Below are 23,673 nucleotides of genomic sequence, written 5' to 3' on the forward strand. Positions count from 1 at the left end.
ATATATTAATATACTGTTGGGACAAGAATATTGATTATTAATCTTCCTTAATGTTTTTTATTTTATTTTAAATGTTTTCTTAGACGAGATATAAAATATAATTACCTTGTACAGTTGGTAATTCTTCTAAGTAGAGTAGCCATTTGCCATGAGATTTGTCGTTTGCGACTTCATATGGCCACGAAATTCTTACTTCTACGCTACTCACTTTCCATGGTCCTTCGTTAAATACTTCATAAGTGTGTGAAACTTTAGGTCCTATTTCACTTAGATGTTTAATAGCTGATTCGCCGATAACTGGTCCACCATAAAAGGCCCATTGAGTTTTTGCACTTCTGTTAAATTAATAAACAAATATTAATAAATGAATCATAAATATATAATAAATAATAAGTAGGTTACAACAAACCAACCCTTTTATTGATAACTCAGCTCTCTTTAGCACAGTGGCCTGTAACAATGTAGGTTTCTTCTCTGTCACCTCTTTCGATGTTGAATTAGCAAAAATCACGAAATCTAAAAATGATTCATTGTCTTCTAAACCTTTAGGATCAAATCGCACTTGTATGTTCACCATTTTATCTTTCTTAAATGGATTGCCAATCGAACATGCCACCAATGTGGCATTGTATAAATTACAAATTACAGAATCATTGCTTTTACTGGCAATGTAATTTAAATTTTGCGAATGAGTTATAAAAAGTTGCGCTTCGTACGCCGATTCACCAACGTTCGTTACGTTAACTTCAACTACGACTTCTTCTTTTTCACCAAGAAGTAATTCGTAGAAGTTAGGCTTAACTGAAGACACTGAAAATAATTATAACATATTTAGATGTATCTTCTTTTTCGACAAACAAACATAACAAAATAAATACATGTGCAAATGTGTGTGCGTCAATAGGATCGCAAGTATAGAAAGTAAAAGTGCATAAACAAATGAAAACTATATAAATTGATCGATAAATACAAACCTGATAAATTCAAATGCGCATACACTTGCAAATCACTTTCACAAATATCATTATTTCCACAATCTTTCTGGAATGTTGCTTCAAATATGCGAGCTGCTTCCTGCTGATTAAGAATAGGATAATTTTTAATATCAGGCAATGAATCTCCTTCGGCATGCATCATTGGTTCTTCTTGTATCAATGAATAATTTAATCTGAACTTAATGGGCGATTGGATGTCACGAGTATTTTCCTTAAAAAATCATTTTTTATATTATTAGCTAATGTTTTAAATATTTTATACATACATTTTTATTTCGTTAAAATATCCTACCTTTAAGTATACAATTTCCGTTTGACAATGTATTAATTTTTTTGTATCCAAAGTAACCGTACGATTAACATAATGAGGGCGTGTATTACCAACGCCAAACCAAACTCTAGAAAATTTTTTAACACCAGAATATGTCTCAGCCTCTATGAAATAATTTAATCGTAAATTTTGCATGTCTTCTTCTTTAACCAAAGATTCTGTTTTACAACATGCTTCAAATGAAAAGCTAAAAAATATAACAATTTTTTAATCGTAATGTGCACTAGTCATACACATATTCATAAACTTGCATATGATATATACCATGTATGATTTGCATCGGGATGTGCTGCACATCCTAATTTATTAGGATCTATAGGATCTATCTTATCTTGATATGTCCCATCTTTTTTAAGATAGCTAATATACGTGGTAATGTCAATAATTTTTTTGGAACGAAGGAGTACAACAGCATCATCTTCATAAGCACCGATCAATAAATCAGGATAACCATTTTGATCCATATCAATTCCTCCACTTAATGAATATCCGAAGGTACGTAATGGTACTGGAGTATCTTCCGAATGAATGATCTATAAATAAAATTATTTGTAATTTTATTTGTATGAACATCGAGCAACTTTATATTCAACTGCTTTTAAATTTGTTTTAAATACCTGTGATGGTGTTGTAATGATTCCATTTTTGGATCCAAGATATATGTAAACTGTTCCTTTTCCTTCATAAGGAGCACCAATAGCAATATCTTCGTAACCATCTTTGTTCAAATCTCCTAAGTTAGTTAATGCAAAGCCAAACCTTGATTCTTCGCGTCCGACTAATTTAACGGGCTTACATTTATCGTTATCTTTAATATTTTTACATAACATTGTATAAATATAAACAGCTCCACCCTCCGCTTTATTAAAATAAAATGGCGCTGCCACAATTAAATCTGTTATTCTGAAATAAATAATGAATTAAAATAATTTTGATATAATATAGCAAATAATGTTTAATATATTATAAAAAAATTTCTTACTTGTCTCCATTGACATCCGCAGAAGTAATTTCGTACCCAAAACTTGAAGCAAATTGTTCACCACTTAAGATTAAAACAACATCCATCTCAGGTTTATTGTCTTTTCTTGTGAGAATAACAACTTGTCCTGTACCTTTCGAACGTGGTGCTCCAGCAGCATATGCTAAACCATTTCCAAAGAAGTTACCCACAGCAACTGACATGCCTACAAAATTGATTTATAATATAATTGAAGTTATTTAAAGACTTGTAAATAATACAAATGAATTATTAAGTACTGACCTAAGTAACTGTATTTATTAACAGGTGAAGTATCTTGCATTGGAACATTATAAACAGTATTGTCCCTATTTAAAAATTCATCAGAAACAGTAAAAAGATATAACGTTCCCTTCCATGTATGAGGTCCAGGTGTACCAATCACCACACGATCTTCAGAAGTAAATACTCCGCTTGTACCAGCTTGACAATATCCAAATTGTTCATGTGCTCTTTAGAAATGAAATAAAATAAAAATAACAAAAAAATGCATAAAACAATATAATTCATTGTTATTGCATATCTTACTTATTAGTAGGTTTTCCTGAGCATGGTTTTTTTAAATCTGGATATTTTAAATCCTGAGTCAATATATAACACTGACCCTGTCCCCATCGAGAATCAGCGGTTTTAACAATGTGTCGATGAGCACATACCTTTAATGAAATGTATTAGTAAAAATATGTTGTTAGTTACATTACGTGACAACAAAATAATATAAAGGGCTATAACACACACCATTACTTTGCCACCAACACCCTGACTACGCACTGTAACTCCTAACCACTGATTATCTTTTATTTCATCCTTACCAGGAGGAACTAAATCATCAGAATCAAAACCTAGAAATAGAAACTTTAGAATAGTAAAATTATCATAATTTTATTTATAAATTTTTGCATATACCATTGATCTTTATAAATCAGAAAACAAACCATAAAACATATTTCTTTTTTTAACTATGCTCAATTCTTTTTTTGCAGGATTTTTTACAAACGTATTTATCATGTAGAAAAAGAATTGAGCGTATGCAGTATACCTACATAAAAAATCAGATCAGATCGGATCATTTATTATAAAAATATTTTTAACTCGTTAGGACAATAAGTAATTATATAATTGTTATTAAAATTAATCATGTGTTAGTACTTCACAATATCTATAAAGTAAAACAATCTAATGTTATTAATACATAAGGATTTTCAAATGAAATGGAGAAAAATATGATTAAGTATAAAAAATTTACATTGAAATCAAAGTTGTTTTAATATTTTACTACAATATTTATTGTAACACAGTTATAGTTAAAGAAAATATTTTACTTTTTCTTGATATATAATAATTATAATGATTATCGTTTGAGTCTCAAGAAGTTCTTCAAATTTAATGTCAAAAAAACTCAATAAATTTGACCATAATGTAAAACTTTTTTTTTCTTTTTCTTGGTAATTTCACACAAACAATATTAATTATTTCATATTATTTTACTGAGTAATTATCTTATTTAATTAAATGTTTATTTTATTTCAATAAAATAACATTAAATAAAAATAATATTGATTGTGTAAGAAGACATAAAAAAAAGAAACAAAGAATCTTCCTGGGACTAAAAACAGTTGAAGTATACTGCAATAAAAATCAAGGCTTCTTAAATTTTTCCATGTTGTAGATCACACAAAATATGTTTATCATTTTACATGCCATAGATAAAAATAATGCTTGTTAATGATGTAACTGGTCATTGTAAAAATGAAATTTTCCATATTTACAGAGTTATAACATAAATGTTATGACATTTTTATGGCATACACATAACGTGCACGTGGTTTAGTATAGAAAGAGAAATGATGAAGAAAAAGTATTAATTACAACAAAGATAAATATTACAGTTAATCCTCATGCGAGTATTCCTATCGAAACATTTAAAATTAAAAAAAAAAGTACTCATAAAAATACTCAAAAAATAATCTAAAAAAGTAAAAAAAAGTTCGAAGAATTTCTCATTCAACCATTCTGTCACATCTGTTTTGTTTCACTTACTTGAATCATACAGACCACCCTCTGCTGCTGGTTAACCAAAACATGATGTAACAAAAATAATCTTATTATACAACTGACATAAAATTAAACAAAGAAAAAAAAATTAAAAGAATACTTTACATTATACATGGTACCACAAATTTACGAATTACATGCTTTATCAAATTAATAAACAGTTAGACCACATACTAGCCATTATGTTTATAGTAATGTCAAAATAATGTTCCTATATGCAGGGTTTCCTATAACTGATGGTACAAGCGAACAAGAGACGATTGTACATGAAAAACTAAATTGATTTTATGTAGAATCGTTCCCTGCTCGTTTTTATCACCAGTTACAGGACATCCTGTATAAACATAATACACAATAGATTCTTTTGAAAATTTCCATCACCAATGATAAATGAATATTAAATATAAATTACTACTGGTCAACTATTAAAAAAATATACAACCAAAATTAAACATACTTGATCGTCCATCTGTAATAACTTGAATACAATCCCTCGTATACGTCGTTAATGGACATTGCCATAATGCACCAGATCTATTTGTTTCTGGTTGTCTATTCTGATCTAATGGGGCACCGATTAACATCCTACAAAATATCAATTATAATAGATTACCAATATAAAATATATAGTTTTATTAATTTTATTACAAACAATTAATCATTTATTTTATTTTGAATTAGCATCAGTACCAAAAAGTATATCATTTTAAGTAAACTTAAATTTGATTATACTAGACAATAATAGTTGATAGTGTCATGTTTACATTCATCTTATCTCGCTTCTTATCTGAGTGTCCTTAGAGTTGAAGAAAAAAAATGAGAAAGAGACATAAAAAACATTGTTGATTTTTAAATGAAATTTGATCGGCAAGATCATTGAAAATTACTAACCAACTTTTAGCTTTTCCAGTACCATCCTCAGTAATTTCTTGATGTTCGGCTACCGAATAACCGAAGTAGGAACCATTCAATCCTCTTTTAACAACAGGTATTTGTGTTTCCAAATTGAAAGCATTTATTTGGCAGACACTTAAGAGGATCCATATCGATAAAAACCACATCATTTTTAATTGTCAAACTCTCATGAGTAAATGTTATTTTTAAATTCTGTCCTACTGATTTCAATGACCCTATTTTTATTACTTTCTTTATCCCTTTCACGTACGTACACCTTTAAAACTCTTGCAAGATCCACCCATGCGATTCATTCACCAATCGTACTTCATCTTTTTATTACCATAGAATACAAAAAACTAGTTAAGCATGCGAGCGTTGTCAATGCCTTCTAACTGAACTTTGATGCACTATGCATAAGGCACATTATTGCGATTACAAAAATTATCTAAAATTTAGCCTTTATTTTATGATTTCATATCTTGTATTATGTAATATTTCATATTACGTTTATATTTTATTTTTCATTATATTTTACTCCTATTATTTAACACACATTTTAATTACATAGTTACACATTTAAAATTCGCGCTATTACGACATGTTTTTTTTCTTTTAGTATTTATCGATTAAAAACAAAATCGAAATTTGATAATTATTCTATCACGTTTAATCTTTTTTATTTGTAAAATAAATGTTCAAATATTAATAAATTAATTGTTGTATTTTATATTATTATCTATATATCATCAGAATACTATAATAAATAGTTCTGCTCTCTATATATTCATGTATAATGCTTGAATGCATGTTGCCTCTTTCCGACTATCCTTTTATCCTCGACATTTCAATACGAGCGGATGGTCGAAGTAATCCGAATACATCTTTGATTTAACAAAATTTAATTGCATTCAAGATGACTGAAACTCTGCAGTTAAGGGGAACTCTTCGGGGTCATAATGGCTCGGTTACGCAAATTGCAACAAATCCGAAATATCCAGATATGATTTTATCCTCCTCACGTGGTAAGTCATCTGTTAGATTGGTGTTACTTTCTCGTATATACTTTTGATTGTAGTAACTTATATTGATCTTCATTCGTGAGATGACATATTTAAAAAGTGCAATTAATAATCGAATTTCTAAGAGAACATAATTTAGTTTATGAAATATATCTAAAATTCGTGCAGTTTGTTATACATTGCCTTTCCATTTGGCGGTTTGTCTATATCGTAGCGAGTAATGGCCGCTCAAACAACCCACGCCTGCATGCAATGTGGACTCTACGTGTTAAAATAATAGTGCATTAACATTTTAATTACATTTATAGATAAAACATTGATTGTATGGAAGTTAACGCGTGATGACGCTAATTACGGTATTCCTCAAAAGCGTCTGTACGGACATTCACATTTCATCAGCGATGTTGTTCTATCTTCCGATGGAAATTATGCACTATCCGGTTCCTGGGACAAAACTTTGCGCCTTTGGGACTTAGCTGCAGGCAGGACTACTCGGAGATTCGAAGATCATACCAAGGTGGGGCTCTTATTCTGAGAGTGGGGTATACTGGCGGTACCTCAAATTGGAAATTAACTGAAGCTTTTTTTTATATATTTTATTTTATATAATAAATAGAAGAGGTGGGCTAAACCTACAATACTGTAAGTATTGGCCCGTTTATAATATCGTTCCATAAGGGTTAACAAATGTTTGAAATATGATTATTTGAGCAAAAGATCAACATTTGTTTGTTAGGATGTCCTGAGTGTCGCCTTCTCTGTAGACAATCGACAAATTGTTTCGGGTTCACGAGACAAGACTATCAAGTTGTGGAATACATTGGCAGAGTGTAAATATACCATTCAAGATGAGGGACATACGGATTGGGTCAGCTGCGTACGCTTTTCTCCAAATCATTCCAATCCTATTATTGTATCTGCGGGCTGGGATTGCGTTGTTAAGGTATGCTAATTGAAAATTATGAAAAATGTAATGTTATATCAAATTTATTTTAAATGATGAACATTTTAATACCATGATATCTATGAATGGTTAGCGGATATGGGACTGAATATTTATGTTTACATTTATATATTAAATATTATAAATATTCTTGTTTTATTGAATGATTAATCTTTTACAGGTATGGAACCTGACAAACTGCAGACTAAAGATCAACCATAATGGACATTCTGGATATCTCAATACAGTTACTGTTTCTCCAGATGGTTCATTATGTGCATCTGGTGGAAAGGTATGTAATGAATTTTTTTTAAACAAAATATTTATTTTATTAATACGATGAACTCTTATTAAACATAATGTTGTTTGTTTTTAGGATTGCAAAGCTATGTTGTGGGATTTGAATGATGGCAAGCACCTTCATACTCTTGATCATAATGATATCATTACTGCACTTTGCTTTAGCCCTAATCGCTACTGGCTCTGTGCCGCATTTGGACCATGGATCAAGATTTGGGATCTTGAAACTAAAGAAATGGTTGAGGAATTAAAACCTGAAGTTGTATCTGCAACCAGTAAAGCAGAACCACCTCAATGTTTGTCTCTCGCTTGGTCCACTGATGGACAAACATTGTTTGCAGGTTATTCCGACAATACTATTCGCGTATGGCAAGTCTCTGTATCTAGCCGCTAATACTTTGTAAAAAAAGTAGAAAAATAAAAAAAAATGTAAACGTCAATATATTTTTCTTATTTTAAATATTTATTTTATTTGTTTCTTTTTTTAAATAATGTACATAGTATTTTTGCTATAATTGATCTGCGATATGATTTATATTATGGACAATATCATATGTATTTTGTCAACTATATAAAATGTAAAGCGTCTGAAAAAATTAATTGTTATTGCCATTATTCGACGACTTTTGTAATTTTTCTTCTAGTTTTTCAAATTCCTTTTTCGCTATTTTATCAGTTTCGTCTTCAACTTGTATGACACCTAATACTTCTGGTATGTAAAACTGCATCATATTTTGAACTCCATTTCTCAATGTTACGACAGAACTTGGGCAACTAGTGCAAGAACCTTGCATTTTAAGTTTTACAATACCTTCTTCAAAACCCTGTAACAAAGTCAATTTAAATATGTGGAAAATTTGCAAAAGTTAAAAGTAATGCTATTTGAATGTTTTAAATTATGTTTACCATAAAAACAATGTCACCTCCATCTTCTTGTACTGTAGGACGTATTCGTGTATCTAAAAGTTCTTTTATCATCTGAACAATTTCATCATCATCTTCATTAATTTCTATAAAATTAAAATAATGTTATTACAACAGTTGTTTGTATTGTAAAAATTATTCTTTGTAAGCTTAGAAATTTTGTCTATATACGTGTGTCTGCTGAAGGTTGTGATTCATTTAATATCGGTAATCCGCTTGCAAAAAAATCCATGATCGTTGCAAATATTTCTGGTTTTAAAATACCCCATTCCATATCTTCATCCGCTTTAGTTATTGTAATAAAGTCAGGACCAAAAAATACAGATTTAACTCCTTCGATACGAAATAACATTTTTGCAAGAGGTGAGCAATAAGCATTAGTAGCATTTGGAAAATCTTTAGTACCACCTCCTTCTAACACTTTAACGCCAGGAAGAAATTTTAAACTATTTGGATTAGGAGTATCCTGGGTTTGAATAAACATGCTACGCTTTTGTAACTGTGATAAATTATATTTGTTTTTATTGCAAAGAACATGTTGCCTTGATTTAAAATTTTGTAAATCTGTATGTAAATTCGCAACGTTTTTATTTAAGATCCTGTAAAATGTTAAGTATACGCATAAAATATGTTAAATTAATAATTTTGTATTTATATAAATAAAATTGTTCTACTAATATTTCTCATATTTCTACATTCTGACTTAAATATTTTATGTAACTTACTTTAAACTTGATTGACTAGTTAATAATGATCTATAAGCTAAATAACGACTGGACTGTAATGATTTGGTTAATATTTTGTCCATCATTAAATAAGTATCACACTTTTGTAATTATTGTACGCAGTTGTCATGATTTTGAGGTTTACTACTACCGTACAATACTCTATTTCAGTTCTAGTTAGATTTTAGTGAATAAAAATAGTAATTCATAAGGTAGCCACGATGGTGCAGTCATCGAATTTAAACTAAATTGTAACTGCCTCATTTGTTGTTTCATTTGTTTTCGTACTTACAAGAATATTCAGCCAGGAAGAAAAAGGAGTCTACTTTATATCGTAAATGTTTTAATTTTATATACGAATTGATCAAATTTACAGATATTTTTATAGAAATAGTGCATAATAGTAATACAATAATCACAAACATGAATACAAGTATGAATAACAAGGGTGGATTTCTAAACGACACACAATCGGCTTCTGGCGAAAAGAATTTTAGAAGAGTACAAAATGTTATGCCTGTAATGATAAAACAAATATTAAGTTCTTCTGGCGAGTTTGAAGTTTGGGGTGTTCCAGCACGTATGATTACAATTCTTGGCATATTACGCAGTGTTAATGAATCTACAACTAAGATCGCATATGAAATAGAAGATGAAACAGGTGAATATACAAAGTAAAATAAATAGAAACTAAATATAATAATAATTATACAAAAGTTATAAAACAAATGTATGTATATCTCAAACATTACAGGTGCAATCACAGCTGTTCGATGGTTAGAAGCAAATAAAACTTCGTCAGAACCATCGTTGGAAATAAATAGTTACGTTAGAATAATTGGTCTTTTGCGCGAACAAAATGGAGCTAAACAAATTTTTATATTGCGTATATTACCTCTTGAAGAACTCAACGAGTTAACTAATCACTTGTTGGAAGTCACTTATGTTACATTAAAGGCTGAACAATTATTTAAAGGAAAAAATTCAAATAACTCAGATGATGATACGAAAACTAACGATTGCTCTGGTATGAGTCCAGAACAAGCTGCAATATTTAATATAATACAAGCTGATACTAGCGATTCTGGAATTGAAAGAAGTGTAGTCAAAGCTCGTACACCGGCACATATGTTAAGTGAAGTTGATAATATCATTCATTTTCTTATATCCGAGGGTCATATTTATACCACCTGTACGGATGACCACTTTAAAGCAACTTAATTTGTGAATTTAATAATAATTATTTTAATACTTTAATAATTAGATATATAAAAGATGTTAAATATATAAGTTTATAAATTAGACTAGATTATATTTTTAACTAGACTATATTTTTGTGTTTTTTTAATAATAAGAATAGTAATGCGTCTAAACAGAAGGAAACTAACAATACATACAGATTATGTGCTTGAACCCTACAAGGGAAGCGATAAACATACATACATATGCAGACTACATTTCTCTGCCGATAGTTTACTTCAAAATATTTCTTTTCTTTACTTTTTTCATGAAATTTCACTACATTCTTCACAAATTAAACTGAAGAAAATAATGATGTTGTGTTTTGTCATTCGTTATTTTTGTTAAATTTACTCTCATATCAGATAAATAACAATATCGAAGTTATGTACAATTATATTTTTCGATAAATAATAAAAAATTTAAGATGGTATAAATTTCAATTTTATATAGAGTTCTTAACTTTATAAATACAGTATTGGATAAAATGAAACTAAAATATATATAATGGAAAGAGTATATATATATATATATGTATATATAAATGATTTATTGTGAAAATGTGATATAATGTTTATATTTTGTCTTTTAGAACTGAAAATATTTGAATACGATATCTTTGGCGCTCTTGTTTTGCACATCTCGACGCGCATCCTAGGGATTAATCGTTAGAAATGTCATGAATCGATTATCGCAAATAGTGATATCGATAGGTAATTTTTAACAATCGATGTTCGATTTAGAGAAGAAAATACCAGCAGTATACAAATCACGTTTTTTTTATTCTGTGCATCGTGATTCGAATTACGGATCAAATGTTATAACACGATAATTGTTTTAGCAAATTTATATGTACTTTCATACATATTAAACGCGCGTGAAATTTGTGATAAGTTATAAAAAATTTATCGATATAGACGACTGTATTACAAATTTATAAGTTAAGCATTACAGAAAGCTTATACTAATTTTGAGGTTAGACTGGATATTCCTTAATTGTAAGTATATATTTTATTTGATATCAATGATTAGGTTATTTATTTTTATACATATATAAATATGTGTTTTATAAAAATATTTATGTGTAGATATAAAAATGTCCCAATCAACAGAAAATGTGAAGCTTGAATCAAGCGAAGCGCAAGGTGAAGGTTCGCAAAGAAAAAAGCCAACCTGTATTATAGTTCTTGGAATGGCTGGTTCTGGGAAAACTAGATTTGTGCAAAGAGTTGTTTCTACTTTGTACAGTATTAAAAAACCTTATGTTATCAATTTAGATCCAGCTTGTAAAGAAGTTCCTTATCCTGCTAATATAGGTGATTTTTATATAAATGTTTTGTTATGTATATATAATATACAACAGTTTCAATTAATGAATTACGACATGGATACATTTCAGATATAAGGGATACCGTTAATTACAAAGAAGTTATGAAACAATATGGCTTAGGTCCCAATGGTGGTATAGTTACAACATTAAATTTATATACTACAAAATTTGATCAAGTCATGGAGTTTGTCGATAAAGCGGGTAAAGAACATGATTATGTGATTTTTGATACCCCAGGACAAATAGAAGTATTTACTTGGTCTGCAAGTGGTAGAATTATAACAGAAGCTTTGGCATCTCAATTTCCAACTATTATTGTATATGTGTTAGATACAGCACGTAGTGTTAATCCTGTTACATTTATGTCAAATATGCTCTATGCGTGTTCCATATTATATAAAACAAAATTACCATTTATTGTTGCTATGAACAAGGTAAGAAGAAATGATATTATCAGCGAGTTCAATTAGAATTATCATTGTAATTAATTTATTTATAGATCGACATCGTCAGTCACAGTTATGCTGTTGATTGGATGCAGGATTTTGAAGCTTTTCATGACGCTCTTGATTTTGAAACTAATTATATCAGTAATTTAACAAGAAGTATGGCTCTTACTCTTGATGAATTTTATTCTCATTTACGTCATTGCGGAGTTTCTGCTGTTACTGGGGATGGTATTATCAAATTTTTGGAACTTGTTGAAGATGCGGTCAAAGAATATTATAAGTAAATATATATTTTAATTTAAAGAAAGAACAAACAATGCGAAAAAAAATTACTTATATATTTTTTATATAATTTAAGCGAGTACAAACCAAATTTGGAGAAATTGAAGCAACTGCGAGAAGTTCAGAGGAAAAAAATTGAAAAGGAAGCTCTAGAAAATGCTAAAAAAAGTGATGAAGTGGAAACCACATCATTTGTAACAACCGTAAAGAGTGGTAGAGAAATTTCAGATATATATCTAAAACATGCTGGCAATGAATCGAGCGAGGATGAGGAGGGCACAGAAAATACTTACGATGATGATGTTACAGAAAAGAAAGAGGTCGAATCTTTCAAAACATTTTTAGAAAGGCATAAACAAGAACAAATTAATAAAAAAGTTACGATTCAACAAGAATAATTTAGTACTAGTGAAAATATGTAGATTATATTCTATGTACAAATGTCATTATTTTATATTTTAAAGTACAAATGTACATACATAGTTTATATTTTACGTACAAAACAAAAATAATTCTTTTACTTTTTAAACTTTTAAAGTATTCCTTTTAATAAAACATTGTTTCAATTAGTCACTGTAAGGTAATATTTTAACAGATATATATAACATAATGTAAAGCACTCTTATATATTATGACAATATCATTTTTTTAGAACATTGAATAAACTCATTCGTATATGAAAAAAAAAAATGAGATCTAATACTCAATCAAGTTTACTTATTATTATTTAAAGGCATGTAAAAAGCAAAATTTTGTGTACTAGGAATAAACCAAGGTTGCGAAACGTTGTTGTTAATCGAGCTGCAGTTTCTTTTTGAGTAAAAGTCCATTCCATTTCTTATTAGGTATTCCTGAGAACGATCACTTTGTGGAATGGAAAAAGGTTTCTCTGTAAAGAATGGAGAATACTCTGGCAATTCTGAAATAGAAATAATTTTGTTTATAATATAAAAAGTATGGAAATAATTTAATAAGATAATATTAATAGTATACAAATAAATAGAACCTTGTTCCGAAGATACAGAAGAGGAGGATTCGCTTCTAGTCGATTCGTTTAAAGACTTTTCCCGACGTTCGCGACTTAATTGTTCCAAAGTTTTGGTCAAGGCGAGCTATGTCGATTAAAAATAAAAGAATAAAGATTTTTGAGCCGATAGAACGATTAACCACGTAATAAAAAAGGAATACCTTACCTGGCACATACGTAAATGCGAAATAGGAGTTGCCAAATCTTTGCATCTTGGGGGTTCGAAATTTTGGAAATATTTGTTCTTTCCAATAGATTTTCGGCAAACTCGTGATAGAAGTTCAACACGACCGGCTTGAAAGTTTTCATGCATGAACTCGTGAACGTTTGGATTATAGCAACTGCATAATGGATCGCGATTATGTGATGTCACCTTACGAAAACCGTACAAATTCAATTGTCTGATAAAGCTCGTGATGTTTCTCGTTTTGAAAATGGACGTCTCTCCGTCAAGGTATTCTTCTTGAAATTGTTTGTAATCCAATAGAATTGATGAGCCATCGGTGTTCCATTGAATTGCACCACTTTTACAAGCGTTAACGATCTTCCAAAGTTTTTGAGGAAATCTCATAGAAAGTATACGATCGTCGTACATGATTGATGATGGCAGCCCGCTGATATAAATTGGAACGCTCTTTCTTCGAACAAAAACGATTCTGAGAATGGTTCGAGGCATTTCCCGAGCGCAATTATTTCCTAAAACAAATGACTGTCGTATCACGGCAACAATAATTTTCAGCAGACTCCAGAACTCCGAATCGTCGAAATCTTGGAATAATAATTGTAAGAAATCGTGAAGGATGTCATTTTTTAATAATCGAACGAATTATCGTCGTTTCGTTATAATTAACATTTTATTTTGCCTTTCTTATTATTTCTCTTCTTTCTATACATCTCTTAAACGTAAGAATTAGTGTATACGATACATTAGCAAAAAAAAAAAAAACAGATATTATATTCTTAACTTAATATATTATTATTATTATTATTATTATTATTATTAATATTATTATTATTATTTTTATTATTTTACAAGAAAAATCAAGTATACAAATTGGAGCAAATTATTCTTAACTGTGCTCTCATGCAGTCGGTCGACTTTGCGTCAAGGATTCAATAAATTATCTCGAAGTATGATACATTAGTTGTACATGGGTAACAACGTTCGTTTCGATTAACTTATCCTAATAATAGGAATAATACTATTGCGTGGACATTGAAGGATCGATGGTCCGTCCGAACCTTCGTAAATTCCCTGATATCATTTTACGTGCATTTTATTCGTTTCAATTATTACTCACAGCACGTAGGATCGTTTTTAATTTCGATCATCGTATATATACATATATATATATATATTATATATTATACATACATATTTATATATATATGTATAAGTATTCGAATCGCATTGCGAAAGAACAAAAAAGAACTAAAAAAAAAAAAAAAAAAAAATTGAAAAACAAAACAAATAAAATAAAACATCAAGAAAACAAAACAAAAATCTACGAAACGTTGACGATCGTTAAAGAAAAATCTTATTTCTTCATTTTTTTATATTATATAAAATTAATATTTTGTTAATTTAATCGGTCAAAGCCGGCAGAGTTTGTAAATATTCGCGAGGCGTAAATGGCGAAGGCAACAAGTAACCGTCAGAATCTAAAACATCAGGAGTACGAATGGTGACAGGTCCTTGTGGTGGTCTCGGTAATGTTCCCTGTTGATTTAATTTCCCTTGGACTTTCTCCAATCTCTCCAATATGTCGGAGAATTTAATACGATCTTTCGGGTCTGTCTTCCAACACTCGCACATTATTTGACAAATGAATTGTGGGCATTCGTCAGGAGGTATTAACATAATTCCATGTAGTACCAGCTTCATCACCTACGTACAAAATCTTGGTAATGAGGTAACAGGTTTTTTTTGACTTAAGTAGCAAATATAAAAAGACAAATCTTTTAATCTTACCTCTTCGTTACTGTGTCCGTAATATGGTTGCTTGCCAAGGGAGTAGATCTCCCATAAGACTACACCGAAACTCCAAATGTCACTTTCTAATGTAAATCTACCATACAACAAACTTTCAGGTGCCATCCATCGGATTGGTAATAATCTCGAACCACCGATCTACATTTGTATATTCATGTCAGATACGTTTTATAATTGTTATGACAAATTTTATTTACGGTACGTGTGTTTGTACATACTTTATAATAATCGCAGGTATAGACGTCCCTTGATAAACCAAAATCTGCGATCTTGACAACGAGCCCGGATCCAACAAGACAATTACGACAGGCTAAATCACGATGAACGAATCTCTGTGCTGATAAATATGTCATACCGGCAGCTATCTGAATGGCTATCCAGTGTAAGGAACCCTAATTAATACAAATATCGCGTTAGAAGTAAACTAAAATGTTTAATATTTTATAATAATAATAATAATAATAATAATAATAAAAACCTTTGTTAAAGGTTCTAATCCAGGATTAGGTGAATGCAGTTGTCTCGAGTTAGATCTCAAAACTTCAGCAAGATCACCATACGACATATATTCAAATACCATCCATGGACTGTTACCAGCATCACGAAGTACCACACCTTTCAAATTTAAAATATTTTGATGTTTAAAGGTTGACATAATATCTGCCTCTCGCATGAAATCTTCCTCAGCTTCTCTTGAGACAGTATTTTTTAAAACTTTTATCGCGACGATCTCGGTTACATCTTCATTTCTTAATTCTCCTACAATGAAAAAAAGATAATTTAATTTTATCTTTTAGAACATGTTAAACGAATATTAAATATATCAAAAATAAATCTATAAATATATATTACAAAATTTACCTTTATAAACTTTACCAAAGCAGCCTTCACCGATATCATGAAAAAATACAAGATTTTCACGTTGCAATATGAATACTTCCGGCGAGTTACAACTATAATATTGAGGATTAGGCGTGTATTTGTTTGGTAACAATAATCCCTTTTTCAGGTTCATCGGAGATGACTGGATAATATAGAAAATTGTGATAAGATTTGTTGGAAATCATTTTTGATATTGAATATTTTCAATATCGTTATACTTACGTCCAATGAATTTCTTTGCGATTTAACACCATAACTTCGTCTCCTCACGCAATAGACTATACTCAAGAGGATAACTATAACCGCGACGAATGCTATCGCAATTCCAACTATTTCAGGTACTTTATGCCTCGAACGTTCAACCTGCACGATAACATTATAATACTATCCATTATGCTTACGTTAAGAAGTTTAATTATTTATTTAGAATTTAAATATGTTTAAGAGAATTGATCGAATAATGAATACCTGTTCTGCTTCTGGTAGAGCAGTTGTACTGTTTGTGCCATTACCACTTGGTGGTATTATATTGTGTATGGGTCGTGGAGTCAAAGGGACTAAAAGAATGAAGAAAAAGAAGAAATATTGTTGGACACAACGTTATAGGTCTCTTAAAAAAAAAAATCAACGAAGAAAGAAAAAGAAATAAAGTTAACCCTTACCGGTTAGACGTTTAGGACATTTGAGGTCTGACGTAGGTGGGGAAGTATCATGTGGACAAACGCATTGGGAAGTGTTATCACTGAAACTACGACAGGCAGCCTCCTTTCCGCAAATGGTTGGTTGATCTTTGCATCCACTAATTACTGTAGCACCGACGGTTGCTGGAAACTCAGTTATCGTTTCATATTGCTGACTGGTCGAGGATGGTACTAGCAGCGATGGTTCTAGAACAGTTACTTCATTCTTAGAAAATACGAGAGAACGTTTTGATTTTCCGCGTTCGTCTGTCCTCGATTGGATCATCATGTTAAGGATTATTACATCTTACTGAATAATCATTTTCTCATGTTAAATTGTAACACGATATATAATCGAATATATGGTAGGGTCAATCGAGGTTGAACAATCAATGTTCCGATGATGTCAAGATCTTATACTAAAGACTCGAGGGAAAATAATTGGCCTGAGTATTAACTCGAGAATTCAGATAACTACAGTTGAAAAGGGAACGTCGGTTGTCGTCGGGCCGTTGTAGTCGGTTAATTCGCGAAGATGTAAAGGAAGGAACGGTAAAAGGGCATCGGAGGAAGGAAAAAGGGCTGCATATTTGGATTGGGCCTGAGAAGATAGATACAGTGAAGGCATTCATTTGGTGCTTCAAGCTTGTAACGGGTCAAAGCGTTATCTCTGCGGTCAGCGCTCCCCGACAACGAGTCTCGCTATGAGTACCTATTATCGTCCCGTATTCCTTTACTTACTTTAAAGCATCTCCGTAGTACGTACGCGTAAGGGGTTTCAAACTAATTTTTCTGAAAAATCACTAAACCGTTCCCAAAAATACCCTCCACAATTTTCTCAGGATTAGATAAGTTTAGTTCTTCTACTCGTGGAATTGTCGGCGATAGAATGGGGAGAGATAAACAAGGAGGAGAAAAAAAAGAGAGAGAGAGAGAGAACAAAAAAAATAAATTATTGCCAAGGTCAAAAGGTTATACTCGTTGTTTTTTTATTCAGATATATCTACCTTTGATAAATCTCAAACGTCTTACAAATTTTCTTTCTTTTCCTATTTTATACTAGGTTTTACATATTACTAGATTTCGTCTATTTTATATATAATATATCATAAATAGTGTATGTTTAATAATTTAATAAAAAAAAAAAAAGAAAAAAGAGAAAAAAAAAGGATAGAGCTAGGAGTAAATAAATGCGTTCTCTGTGTAACAGATACGCGATAAAAATCCATCAATTTCGCTTGGTGGAATGCAGAAGAGTTAGACGAGAATATTATTATCACGTTCTCTAATCTGAACGTATGAAGGTCGCGTAAACGTTTACTGATATATACGAAACATTGTAATCGACTTAATTAAAATTACAAAGTATTTACCGAGTCAATCAAATCTCGTCTTTCGTTGGAGCAACAACATCGTCGTCGTCGTCGTCTTGGTGAAAGGCAACAAGAGGTGGAGGAAAAGAGAGGGAGAGAAAAAAAATGTCATGGGATTTTTCTCGAACGTTAAGAAGGCTACTTTATTACCTACGTTATTGGATGACCTATGATCTTTTTCATCGTTTACTCGTAAAGTGCTACAAGTGTCATCGTACAATCGAGTGACCTACGATAGCGTTTGTCAACGTCCACGTAATTTTTTTCCCTCGGGAATTGTCCTTTCAACGATTTTTATAGAAATTATCCAAGGTTCTTCAAAGTATTCATACATAACACGCATATATACAAACACACACACACATATATATATATATATATATATATATAAATTTATTTTTAATAGATGCACACATCTAATATCGATCACAGTAGAAGACATTTTTAACGACGTTATGTTTAACGTTTTCCTTTTTTTCATTTTTTTCATTTTTTCTTCGTCCAAAAAAAGAAAAGCAACTGTACATTGTGTATAAATTTCATGGGGGATGGGAAATAATAGAAAGCGTTTACCACCTCCACCCTCGTGTTATTGTAAAGACGGTCATTTATAGAGGATTTAGCAACTTTGAAGGACATTCGAATCAACCACCACGTGTACGAGAAGTTTATTTACGAAAGCAAGCTTTAGGTCAGAGAAAGAGAAGCCACAATAGAGGCATTATATACGTTTCCTTAATGTACGTCTTTTTCTCTCTCCTTCTCTCTCTCTCTCTCTCTCTCTCTCTCTCTCTCTCTCTTTCTCTTTCTGCCGAAAGCGTGCGAGATTTGCAAGCTAACTGACCGGCAAAAGGGCGGAAGATGTCCGATGATTAACCAGAGTAATGAAGACCGAGACTGTGCCCGTGTATTCGACAAAAACTTTCCTAGTAATAAAGTCCAATAAGAAGAGTTCGATGTTATCCTTATAATGGACCATTTATTGTAAATTCGTAGTATTTTTTTTTTACATTTATATATTTATTTTTTCTGTTCATGTAGTTTGTGTTTAGAATTTAATTAATTATAATTTTAAAAGATAGATATGACAAAAAAGACGGAGGATTATTTTTTGTATGTACCATTTGTATTGCGATTTCGTACACAGTAATGCGAATATTTGATTTAAAATTGAAACTAATGAAAATTGTAAGATAAAGGGATGAAAATTTTGTTCGGTATCATTTATTGTAAATCCATGCTCGTACATATATATTGCTCTTATACGGATTTAATTTAGAATTTAAAACTAATTCGAAATTTAAAAAGACAAATACGAGGATGATGGATTATTTGATTTCTTGTTCTTTTTTTTTTCTTTTTCTTTTTTTACAGCTAACGAAGGGACGACAATAAAGACGTCGTTGAATATTTAACAATGGAACACGGAACATAACAATAAGCCATCCTTCGTTATATTATACTTCGTGTCTCTCATTTAACTAATCGTATTAAAGTCCATTATATATGTATGTGTACGGGTTTATAAACGTGTGTGTGTGTATATTCGAATTATATTCTGATTGGTATATGCACAAACAAGCATTAATATTTTTCTTTTTATATTTCTAATGATTAATCTTATTACTACATATTCGATGTCAATTTTGTCACGTTCTAGCGTTTTTCCCCATGTTAGAATATTAAGAGAAAGAGAGAGAGAGAGAGAGAGAGATTCGGGTATGTTGATGCAACGCATATGGTTATCGTTACGGGTCAGTCTTATCAGAAGGTCGAATATATCGATATTGAAGATAATTTCGAAAGACATAAGAAAAATGTAGATTTTTGTTTTTTTTAGTATCGATTTCCTTTTTTTCCTACGATTTTTCTATCATTATAGAGTATTTTTCTTTCTATATCTTCCAGATAAATATATTTTAGGTTGTTTTTTTTTTTTGTTTTTTTGAAATATTGGATTAAAATCGAGTTTGTCTTATTTGTACGTTCTTTAGAAGGAAGAAGATAATTTATTATCGGTTAGAATTAATTTTTTGTATTTAATAGAAAATATTTCAAGAAAATATTATTTGTTATAGAAACTTTTAGACCTCGTCCTTATTTAATTATCGTCGTGATCGAGTCTTCGCAATATTTCAATAAAAAGGGTATTCAGTAGCTACTTGAGATACGATCGCACTTTCATCAATGGAACACATTTATAAAACGGACCACCAACGTACGATCAAAATATCGTGACGCGTTCGAAAAGAGATTCATTCGTGCGTTGAATTAATTAATCATAATATATTAACTAACTATTATAACTAATTGACCGTTGAAATTCATTTATTTAGATTAATAATTCATCATTTCTTCTTACCTGTTTCCGACGAATTAATGGAAGGTGAGAGTCCTCTCCTCTTTGGAATCCTACGTCGATCCATAACGAACATCAATGACGAAAGAAAAATTTTCCTTTTTATTTTTTTCTCTCTTTCCTCGGAAGATAATTAAAATATACGAAAGAGAAGAATAGAAAAAATGCAACAAGAATAGAAGAAAAAAGAACCGAGTTGGAAGTAACAATAATAATAAAAACAAAAAGATAGTAAAAAAAATCCTTTCTGTTTCTTTTATTTTTCTTTATTTATTTTTATTTTTATTTTGTTATTTTTTTATTTTTCTGCTCTCGTTCGTTGCACTTTGCACTTCACCCGGCTTTGCAATTAACATCGACGCGTTAACATCGTCATTGTTTTAGTAAAATTTCACGCACATTTCAGTGAATCTTCTTCTTCTTTAATAATGTACCGCTTTCTTCTTATCCAACACACTATTCTTCATAAGTTTGTTAGAACTACTATCGCTTCTTTTTATATCCATGAGCACAATCGAGATTTGTCATAATTCACTTAAACATATTATTTTCACACTATGATGTAATATATATATTATTTAAATCCCAATTATAAAAAAAAAATAATTAACACGAAATCGTCACACTATTATTTCTCTATACGATTAGAATACGATTATAAACGTTCAAAGAGAAAGACAAAAAAAAAAAACACCCGAGAATGGAATGGAAATATAATTTCTGATGTGTAAACATTTAAATGAAATTTGATTAAATTGGCGAACGGAAGTCCGAGGATGTTTGTGAACATAAAGGATAAAAGAACATACGAAGAACCGGCTGGTTGGGTGGTGGTGAACGATTAAGCCGGAAGAAGAGGAATAAGAAGAAGATCAAGATGAAGAAGAAGGGTAGAGAGGGAGAAAGAAAATGAAAGAGTGGGTGAGTAGTGAGGGAGGGTGCGTGAACGTGTACCAAAGGGGACGGTGAATCCTCTCTTGAACGAATGCTTATTCGAAACTAAAGACCGACTAAAGACTGACTTCGAGAACTCCCTCGCATTGCTCGTTCGTATGCGCGCACACATTTATACACATAACATACACAAATGAAATATCTTTGAACTCACACGGATTTTATTTTTCTATCTATTTTATTCTACTCTATGCATATATATATATATATATATTTTCTTCGTGTTACGCACTACACAACAACAACAACAAGAAATACATATATTATATATATATATATATATATAATATATGTATATATATATATCTATACTACTTACGTACTTTCAAAGGATTTACAAGAGAGACAAACGCAATTCATCATCTTTTCTGTACGTCCTACGCTATCGTAATGCGGCGAGAAATGTTTCTCGGATAACGTTTCTCAGTAATATTCGAATATAGTTTTTCTTTACTGTTGGACATTGTTGCAATTGATTCTCATATACGCGTGTCTCATCGAAAATCTACGTAATGTAATAATCACCGTGTGATATATGTATATATATATATTTTTATGTTGTGTTTTAAATGCATGGGTACATGTTGATATTGATTAACGATCGATTACGAGATACTGTTTTGGGATTTTCTTTTCTTTTTTTCTTATTTTTGTACCTATAAACATATATTTATATTTATTCGTTGATTATTACTTACTGTTTACGATGAAAATACAACGAGTTTAACGTTGATACGAGAGAGAGTAGTTAACAGCTAGGTTTGTTCCTTATCGCAGCTCGTTTCTAATGTTTGCAATGAATTTTAGGTCGTAACATTTTCTAATATCATATCAACGCGCAGAAAATCCGACGAAGAAATCTTGTTTAAATAAATAAATCATTAGCGTCGCGTGTGTGTATATGTGTGTGTATGCGTGTGTGTATGCATGCGTGCGTGCCGGTAATTATGACAGTGGAATCATTTTAAGAAAGTTGTTTCTTTTTAAATTGATTTTATAATTTATATTTGTAATATAAAATAATTTTTAGATCATTTTTTGATAATTTTTCTTAACTCAATTCACACTGTTATAATTATGTATATAAGCATATATATATGTATAAATTTTATAATTTTATATAATATCGTATTCACATTCGAGATATTATTTTGATAGTATTCTGTCTCTAATGATGCATTAGATAAAAAAGAAATAGAGATAATTTAGATGACTTTCTCAGAATGTTAAATACTTATAATATATATAGCTATTGGCTTAGGATGAAATTAGTTATCTGTTTTTATTTCTAAATACAAAGGTTAATTGCTCTCCACTGGCCGTAGATATTTTTTCAAAGTTTAAAATTATACCGAACTTCCCATACTTCTTCGAATTTCTTTTACGATTCGTTTCATATTTTTCCACTTCTCCCCTCTCCCCCTCACCATCCTGACTTTGTATTATTTCAATTTCTTTATTTTCTATTTTTAACGTCAAACGTTTCCGAAAATCATTTATTATTGTAAAAACTATAAACATTTCGAATATACGCGCGCAAGTATTAATATTTGCCAATGATAATTAAATATTATTCCATATCTTTTTCATGATTGTTTCGATATTTTATTACTATAGTGATGAATGAGTCGACTCCTTGACACGCTTCAAAACTCTTCTGGAGAACAAGTCGACTTTTCAGCTACCGATCGCGATAAACAAGGCCGTTTACGATCATGAGGATGCGTTTCTTAATTTAAGACGCGTGGCTACTTTACGATGTAAAAAAATCTTTTACGAGTATACACAAATTAGTACAAATTCCACTTCTGAATGATTAATAGAAAATATATATATATAATATCAATGTAATAATAATTAATTCATTATTTATTGTATTATTTTTGCTTACACGA

General features: G+C 30.5%; 7 protein-coding genes across 10 annotated transcripts in view; 3 read left to right on the forward strand and 4 right to left on the reverse strand.

Annotated features, from left to right (window-relative positions):
* Window positions 1–5,627, reverse strand: part of LOC106783628 (integrin alpha-PS1) — an 8,668-nt gene extending 3,041 nt beyond the window's left edge. Inside the window, exons 1-13 of one of the 3 annotated variants that reach the window (XM_014742330.1) lie at window positions 5,294–5,627; window positions 4,860–4,987; window positions 4,388–4,411; window positions 3,086–3,189; window positions 2,876–3,003; window positions 2,591–2,799; window positions 2,309–2,513; window positions 1,944–2,229; window positions 1,591–1,859; window positions 1,288–1,513; window positions 975–1,206; window positions 414–810; window positions 106–335 (exon numbers count right to left, since the gene is read on the reverse strand). In XM_014742330.1, coding sequence (XP_014597816.1) covers window positions 106–335; window positions 414–810; window positions 975–1,206; window positions 1,288–1,513; window positions 1,591–1,859; window positions 1,944–2,229; window positions 2,309–2,513; window positions 2,591–2,799; window positions 2,876–3,003; window positions 3,086–3,189; window positions 4,388–4,411; window positions 4,860–4,987; window positions 5,294–5,466 — 2,611 coding nt within the window. In that variant the 5' untranslated portion in view covers window positions 5,467–5,627. Of the gene's footprint in view, window positions 1–105; window positions 336–413; window positions 811–974; window positions 1,207–1,287; window positions 1,514–1,590; window positions 1,860–1,943; window positions 2,230–2,308; window positions 2,514–2,590; window positions 2,800–2,875; window positions 3,004–3,085; window positions 3,190–4,387; window positions 4,415–4,859; window positions 4,988–5,293 lie in introns of all 3 variants that reach the window. The other 2 variants (XM_014742329.1, XM_014742331.1) reach the window with 2 other exon arrangements.
* A 286-nt stretch (window positions 5,628–5,913) lies between these two features.
* LOC106783611 (guanine nucleotide-binding protein subunit beta-like protein) lies at window positions 5,914–8,001 on the forward strand. The gene is made up of 5 exons (XM_014742298.1): window positions 5,914–6,321; window positions 6,627–6,835; window positions 7,055–7,261; window positions 7,443–7,553; window positions 7,638–8,001. Exons 1-5 carry the CDS (start codon window positions 6,213–6,215, stop codon window positions 7,953–7,955), a joined length of 954 nt encoding a protein of 317 aa, XP_014597784.1. The 5' UTR covers window positions 5,914–6,212; the 3' UTR covers window positions 7,956–8,001.
* Window positions 8,002–8,005: 4 nt separating this feature from the next.
* LOC106783612 (NFU1 iron-sulfur cluster scaffold homolog, mitochondrial-like) lies at window positions 8,006–9,389 on the reverse strand. The gene is made up of 4 exons (XM_014742300.1): window positions 9,211–9,389; window positions 8,657–9,084; window positions 8,468–8,571; window positions 8,006–8,385 (listed from the first exon to the last, which is right to left on the reverse strand). The coding sequence occupies exons 1-4, from the start codon at window positions 9,294–9,296 to the stop codon at window positions 8,158–8,160; spliced, it is 846 nt and encodes a 281-aa protein (XP_014597786.1). The 5' UTR covers window positions 9,297–9,389; the 3' UTR covers window positions 8,006–8,157.
* A 37-nt stretch (window positions 9,390–9,426) lies between these two features.
* LOC106783613 (replication protein A 32 kDa subunit) lies at window positions 9,427–10,834 on the forward strand. The gene is made up of 2 exons (XM_014742301.1): window positions 9,427–9,871; window positions 9,965–10,834. The coding sequence occupies exons 1-2, from the start codon at window positions 9,634–9,636 to the stop codon at window positions 10,429–10,431; spliced, it is 705 nt and encodes a 234-aa protein (XP_014597787.1). The 5' UTR covers window positions 9,427–9,633; the 3' UTR covers window positions 10,432–10,834.
* Window positions 10,835–11,208: 374 nt separating this feature from the next.
* Window positions 11,209–13,200, forward strand: LOC106783635 (GPN-loop GTPase 1). The gene is made up of 5 exons (XM_014742340.1): window positions 11,209–11,447; window positions 11,538–11,765; window positions 11,849–12,213; window positions 12,279–12,508; window positions 12,587–13,200. The coding sequence occupies exons 2-5, from the start codon at window positions 11,546–11,548 to the stop codon at window positions 12,906–12,908; spliced, it is 1,137 nt and encodes a 378-aa protein (XP_014597826.1). The 5' UTR covers window positions 11,209–11,447; window positions 11,538–11,545; the 3' UTR covers window positions 12,909–13,200.
* LOC106783636 (heat shock transcription factor, Y-linked-like) lies at window positions 13,201–14,236 on the reverse strand. Its single transcript, XM_014742341.1, has 3 exons — window positions 13,704–14,236; window positions 13,517–13,622; window positions 13,201–13,429 (listed from the first exon to the last, which is right to left on the reverse strand). Exons 1-3 carry the CDS (start codon window positions 14,211–14,213, stop codon window positions 13,224–13,226), a joined length of 822 nt encoding a protein of 273 aa, XP_014597827.1. The 5' UTR covers window positions 14,214–14,236; the 3' UTR covers window positions 13,201–13,223.
* An 822-nt stretch (window positions 14,237–15,058) lies between these two features.
* On the reverse strand, window positions 15,059–20,972 carry LOC106794084 (tyrosine-protein kinase transmembrane receptor Ror-like). 2 transcript variants are annotated; one of them, XM_014761506.1, is made up of 9 exons: window positions 20,828–20,972; window positions 17,075–17,299; window positions 16,881–16,969; window positions 16,635–16,775; window positions 16,392–16,554; window positions 16,009–16,289; window positions 15,749–15,922; window positions 15,510–15,668; window positions 15,059–15,425 (listed from the first exon to the last, which is right to left on the reverse strand). In XM_014761506.1, exons 1-9 carry the CDS (start codon window positions 20,898–20,900, stop codon window positions 15,123–15,125), a joined length of 1,608 nt encoding a protein of 535 aa, XP_014616992.1. In that variant the 5' UTR covers window positions 20,901–20,972; the 3' UTR covers window positions 15,059–15,122. The 2 variants fall into 2 exon arrangements, with proteins under 2 accessions (XP_014616992.1, XP_014616991.1); XM_014761505.1 differs by having other exon boundaries at window positions 16,635–16,796.
* Window positions 20,973–23,673: the final 2,701 nt, after the last annotated feature.

This window comes from Polistes canadensis, unplaced genomic scaffold, assembly GCF_001313835.1.
Source record: "Polistes canadensis isolate GaletaPanama2010 unplaced genomic scaffold, ASM131383v1 scaffold_23, whole genome shotgun sequence".
NCBI classification, from domain to species: Eukaryota; Metazoa; Arthropoda; class Insecta; order Hymenoptera; family Vespidae; genus Polistes; species Polistes canadensis.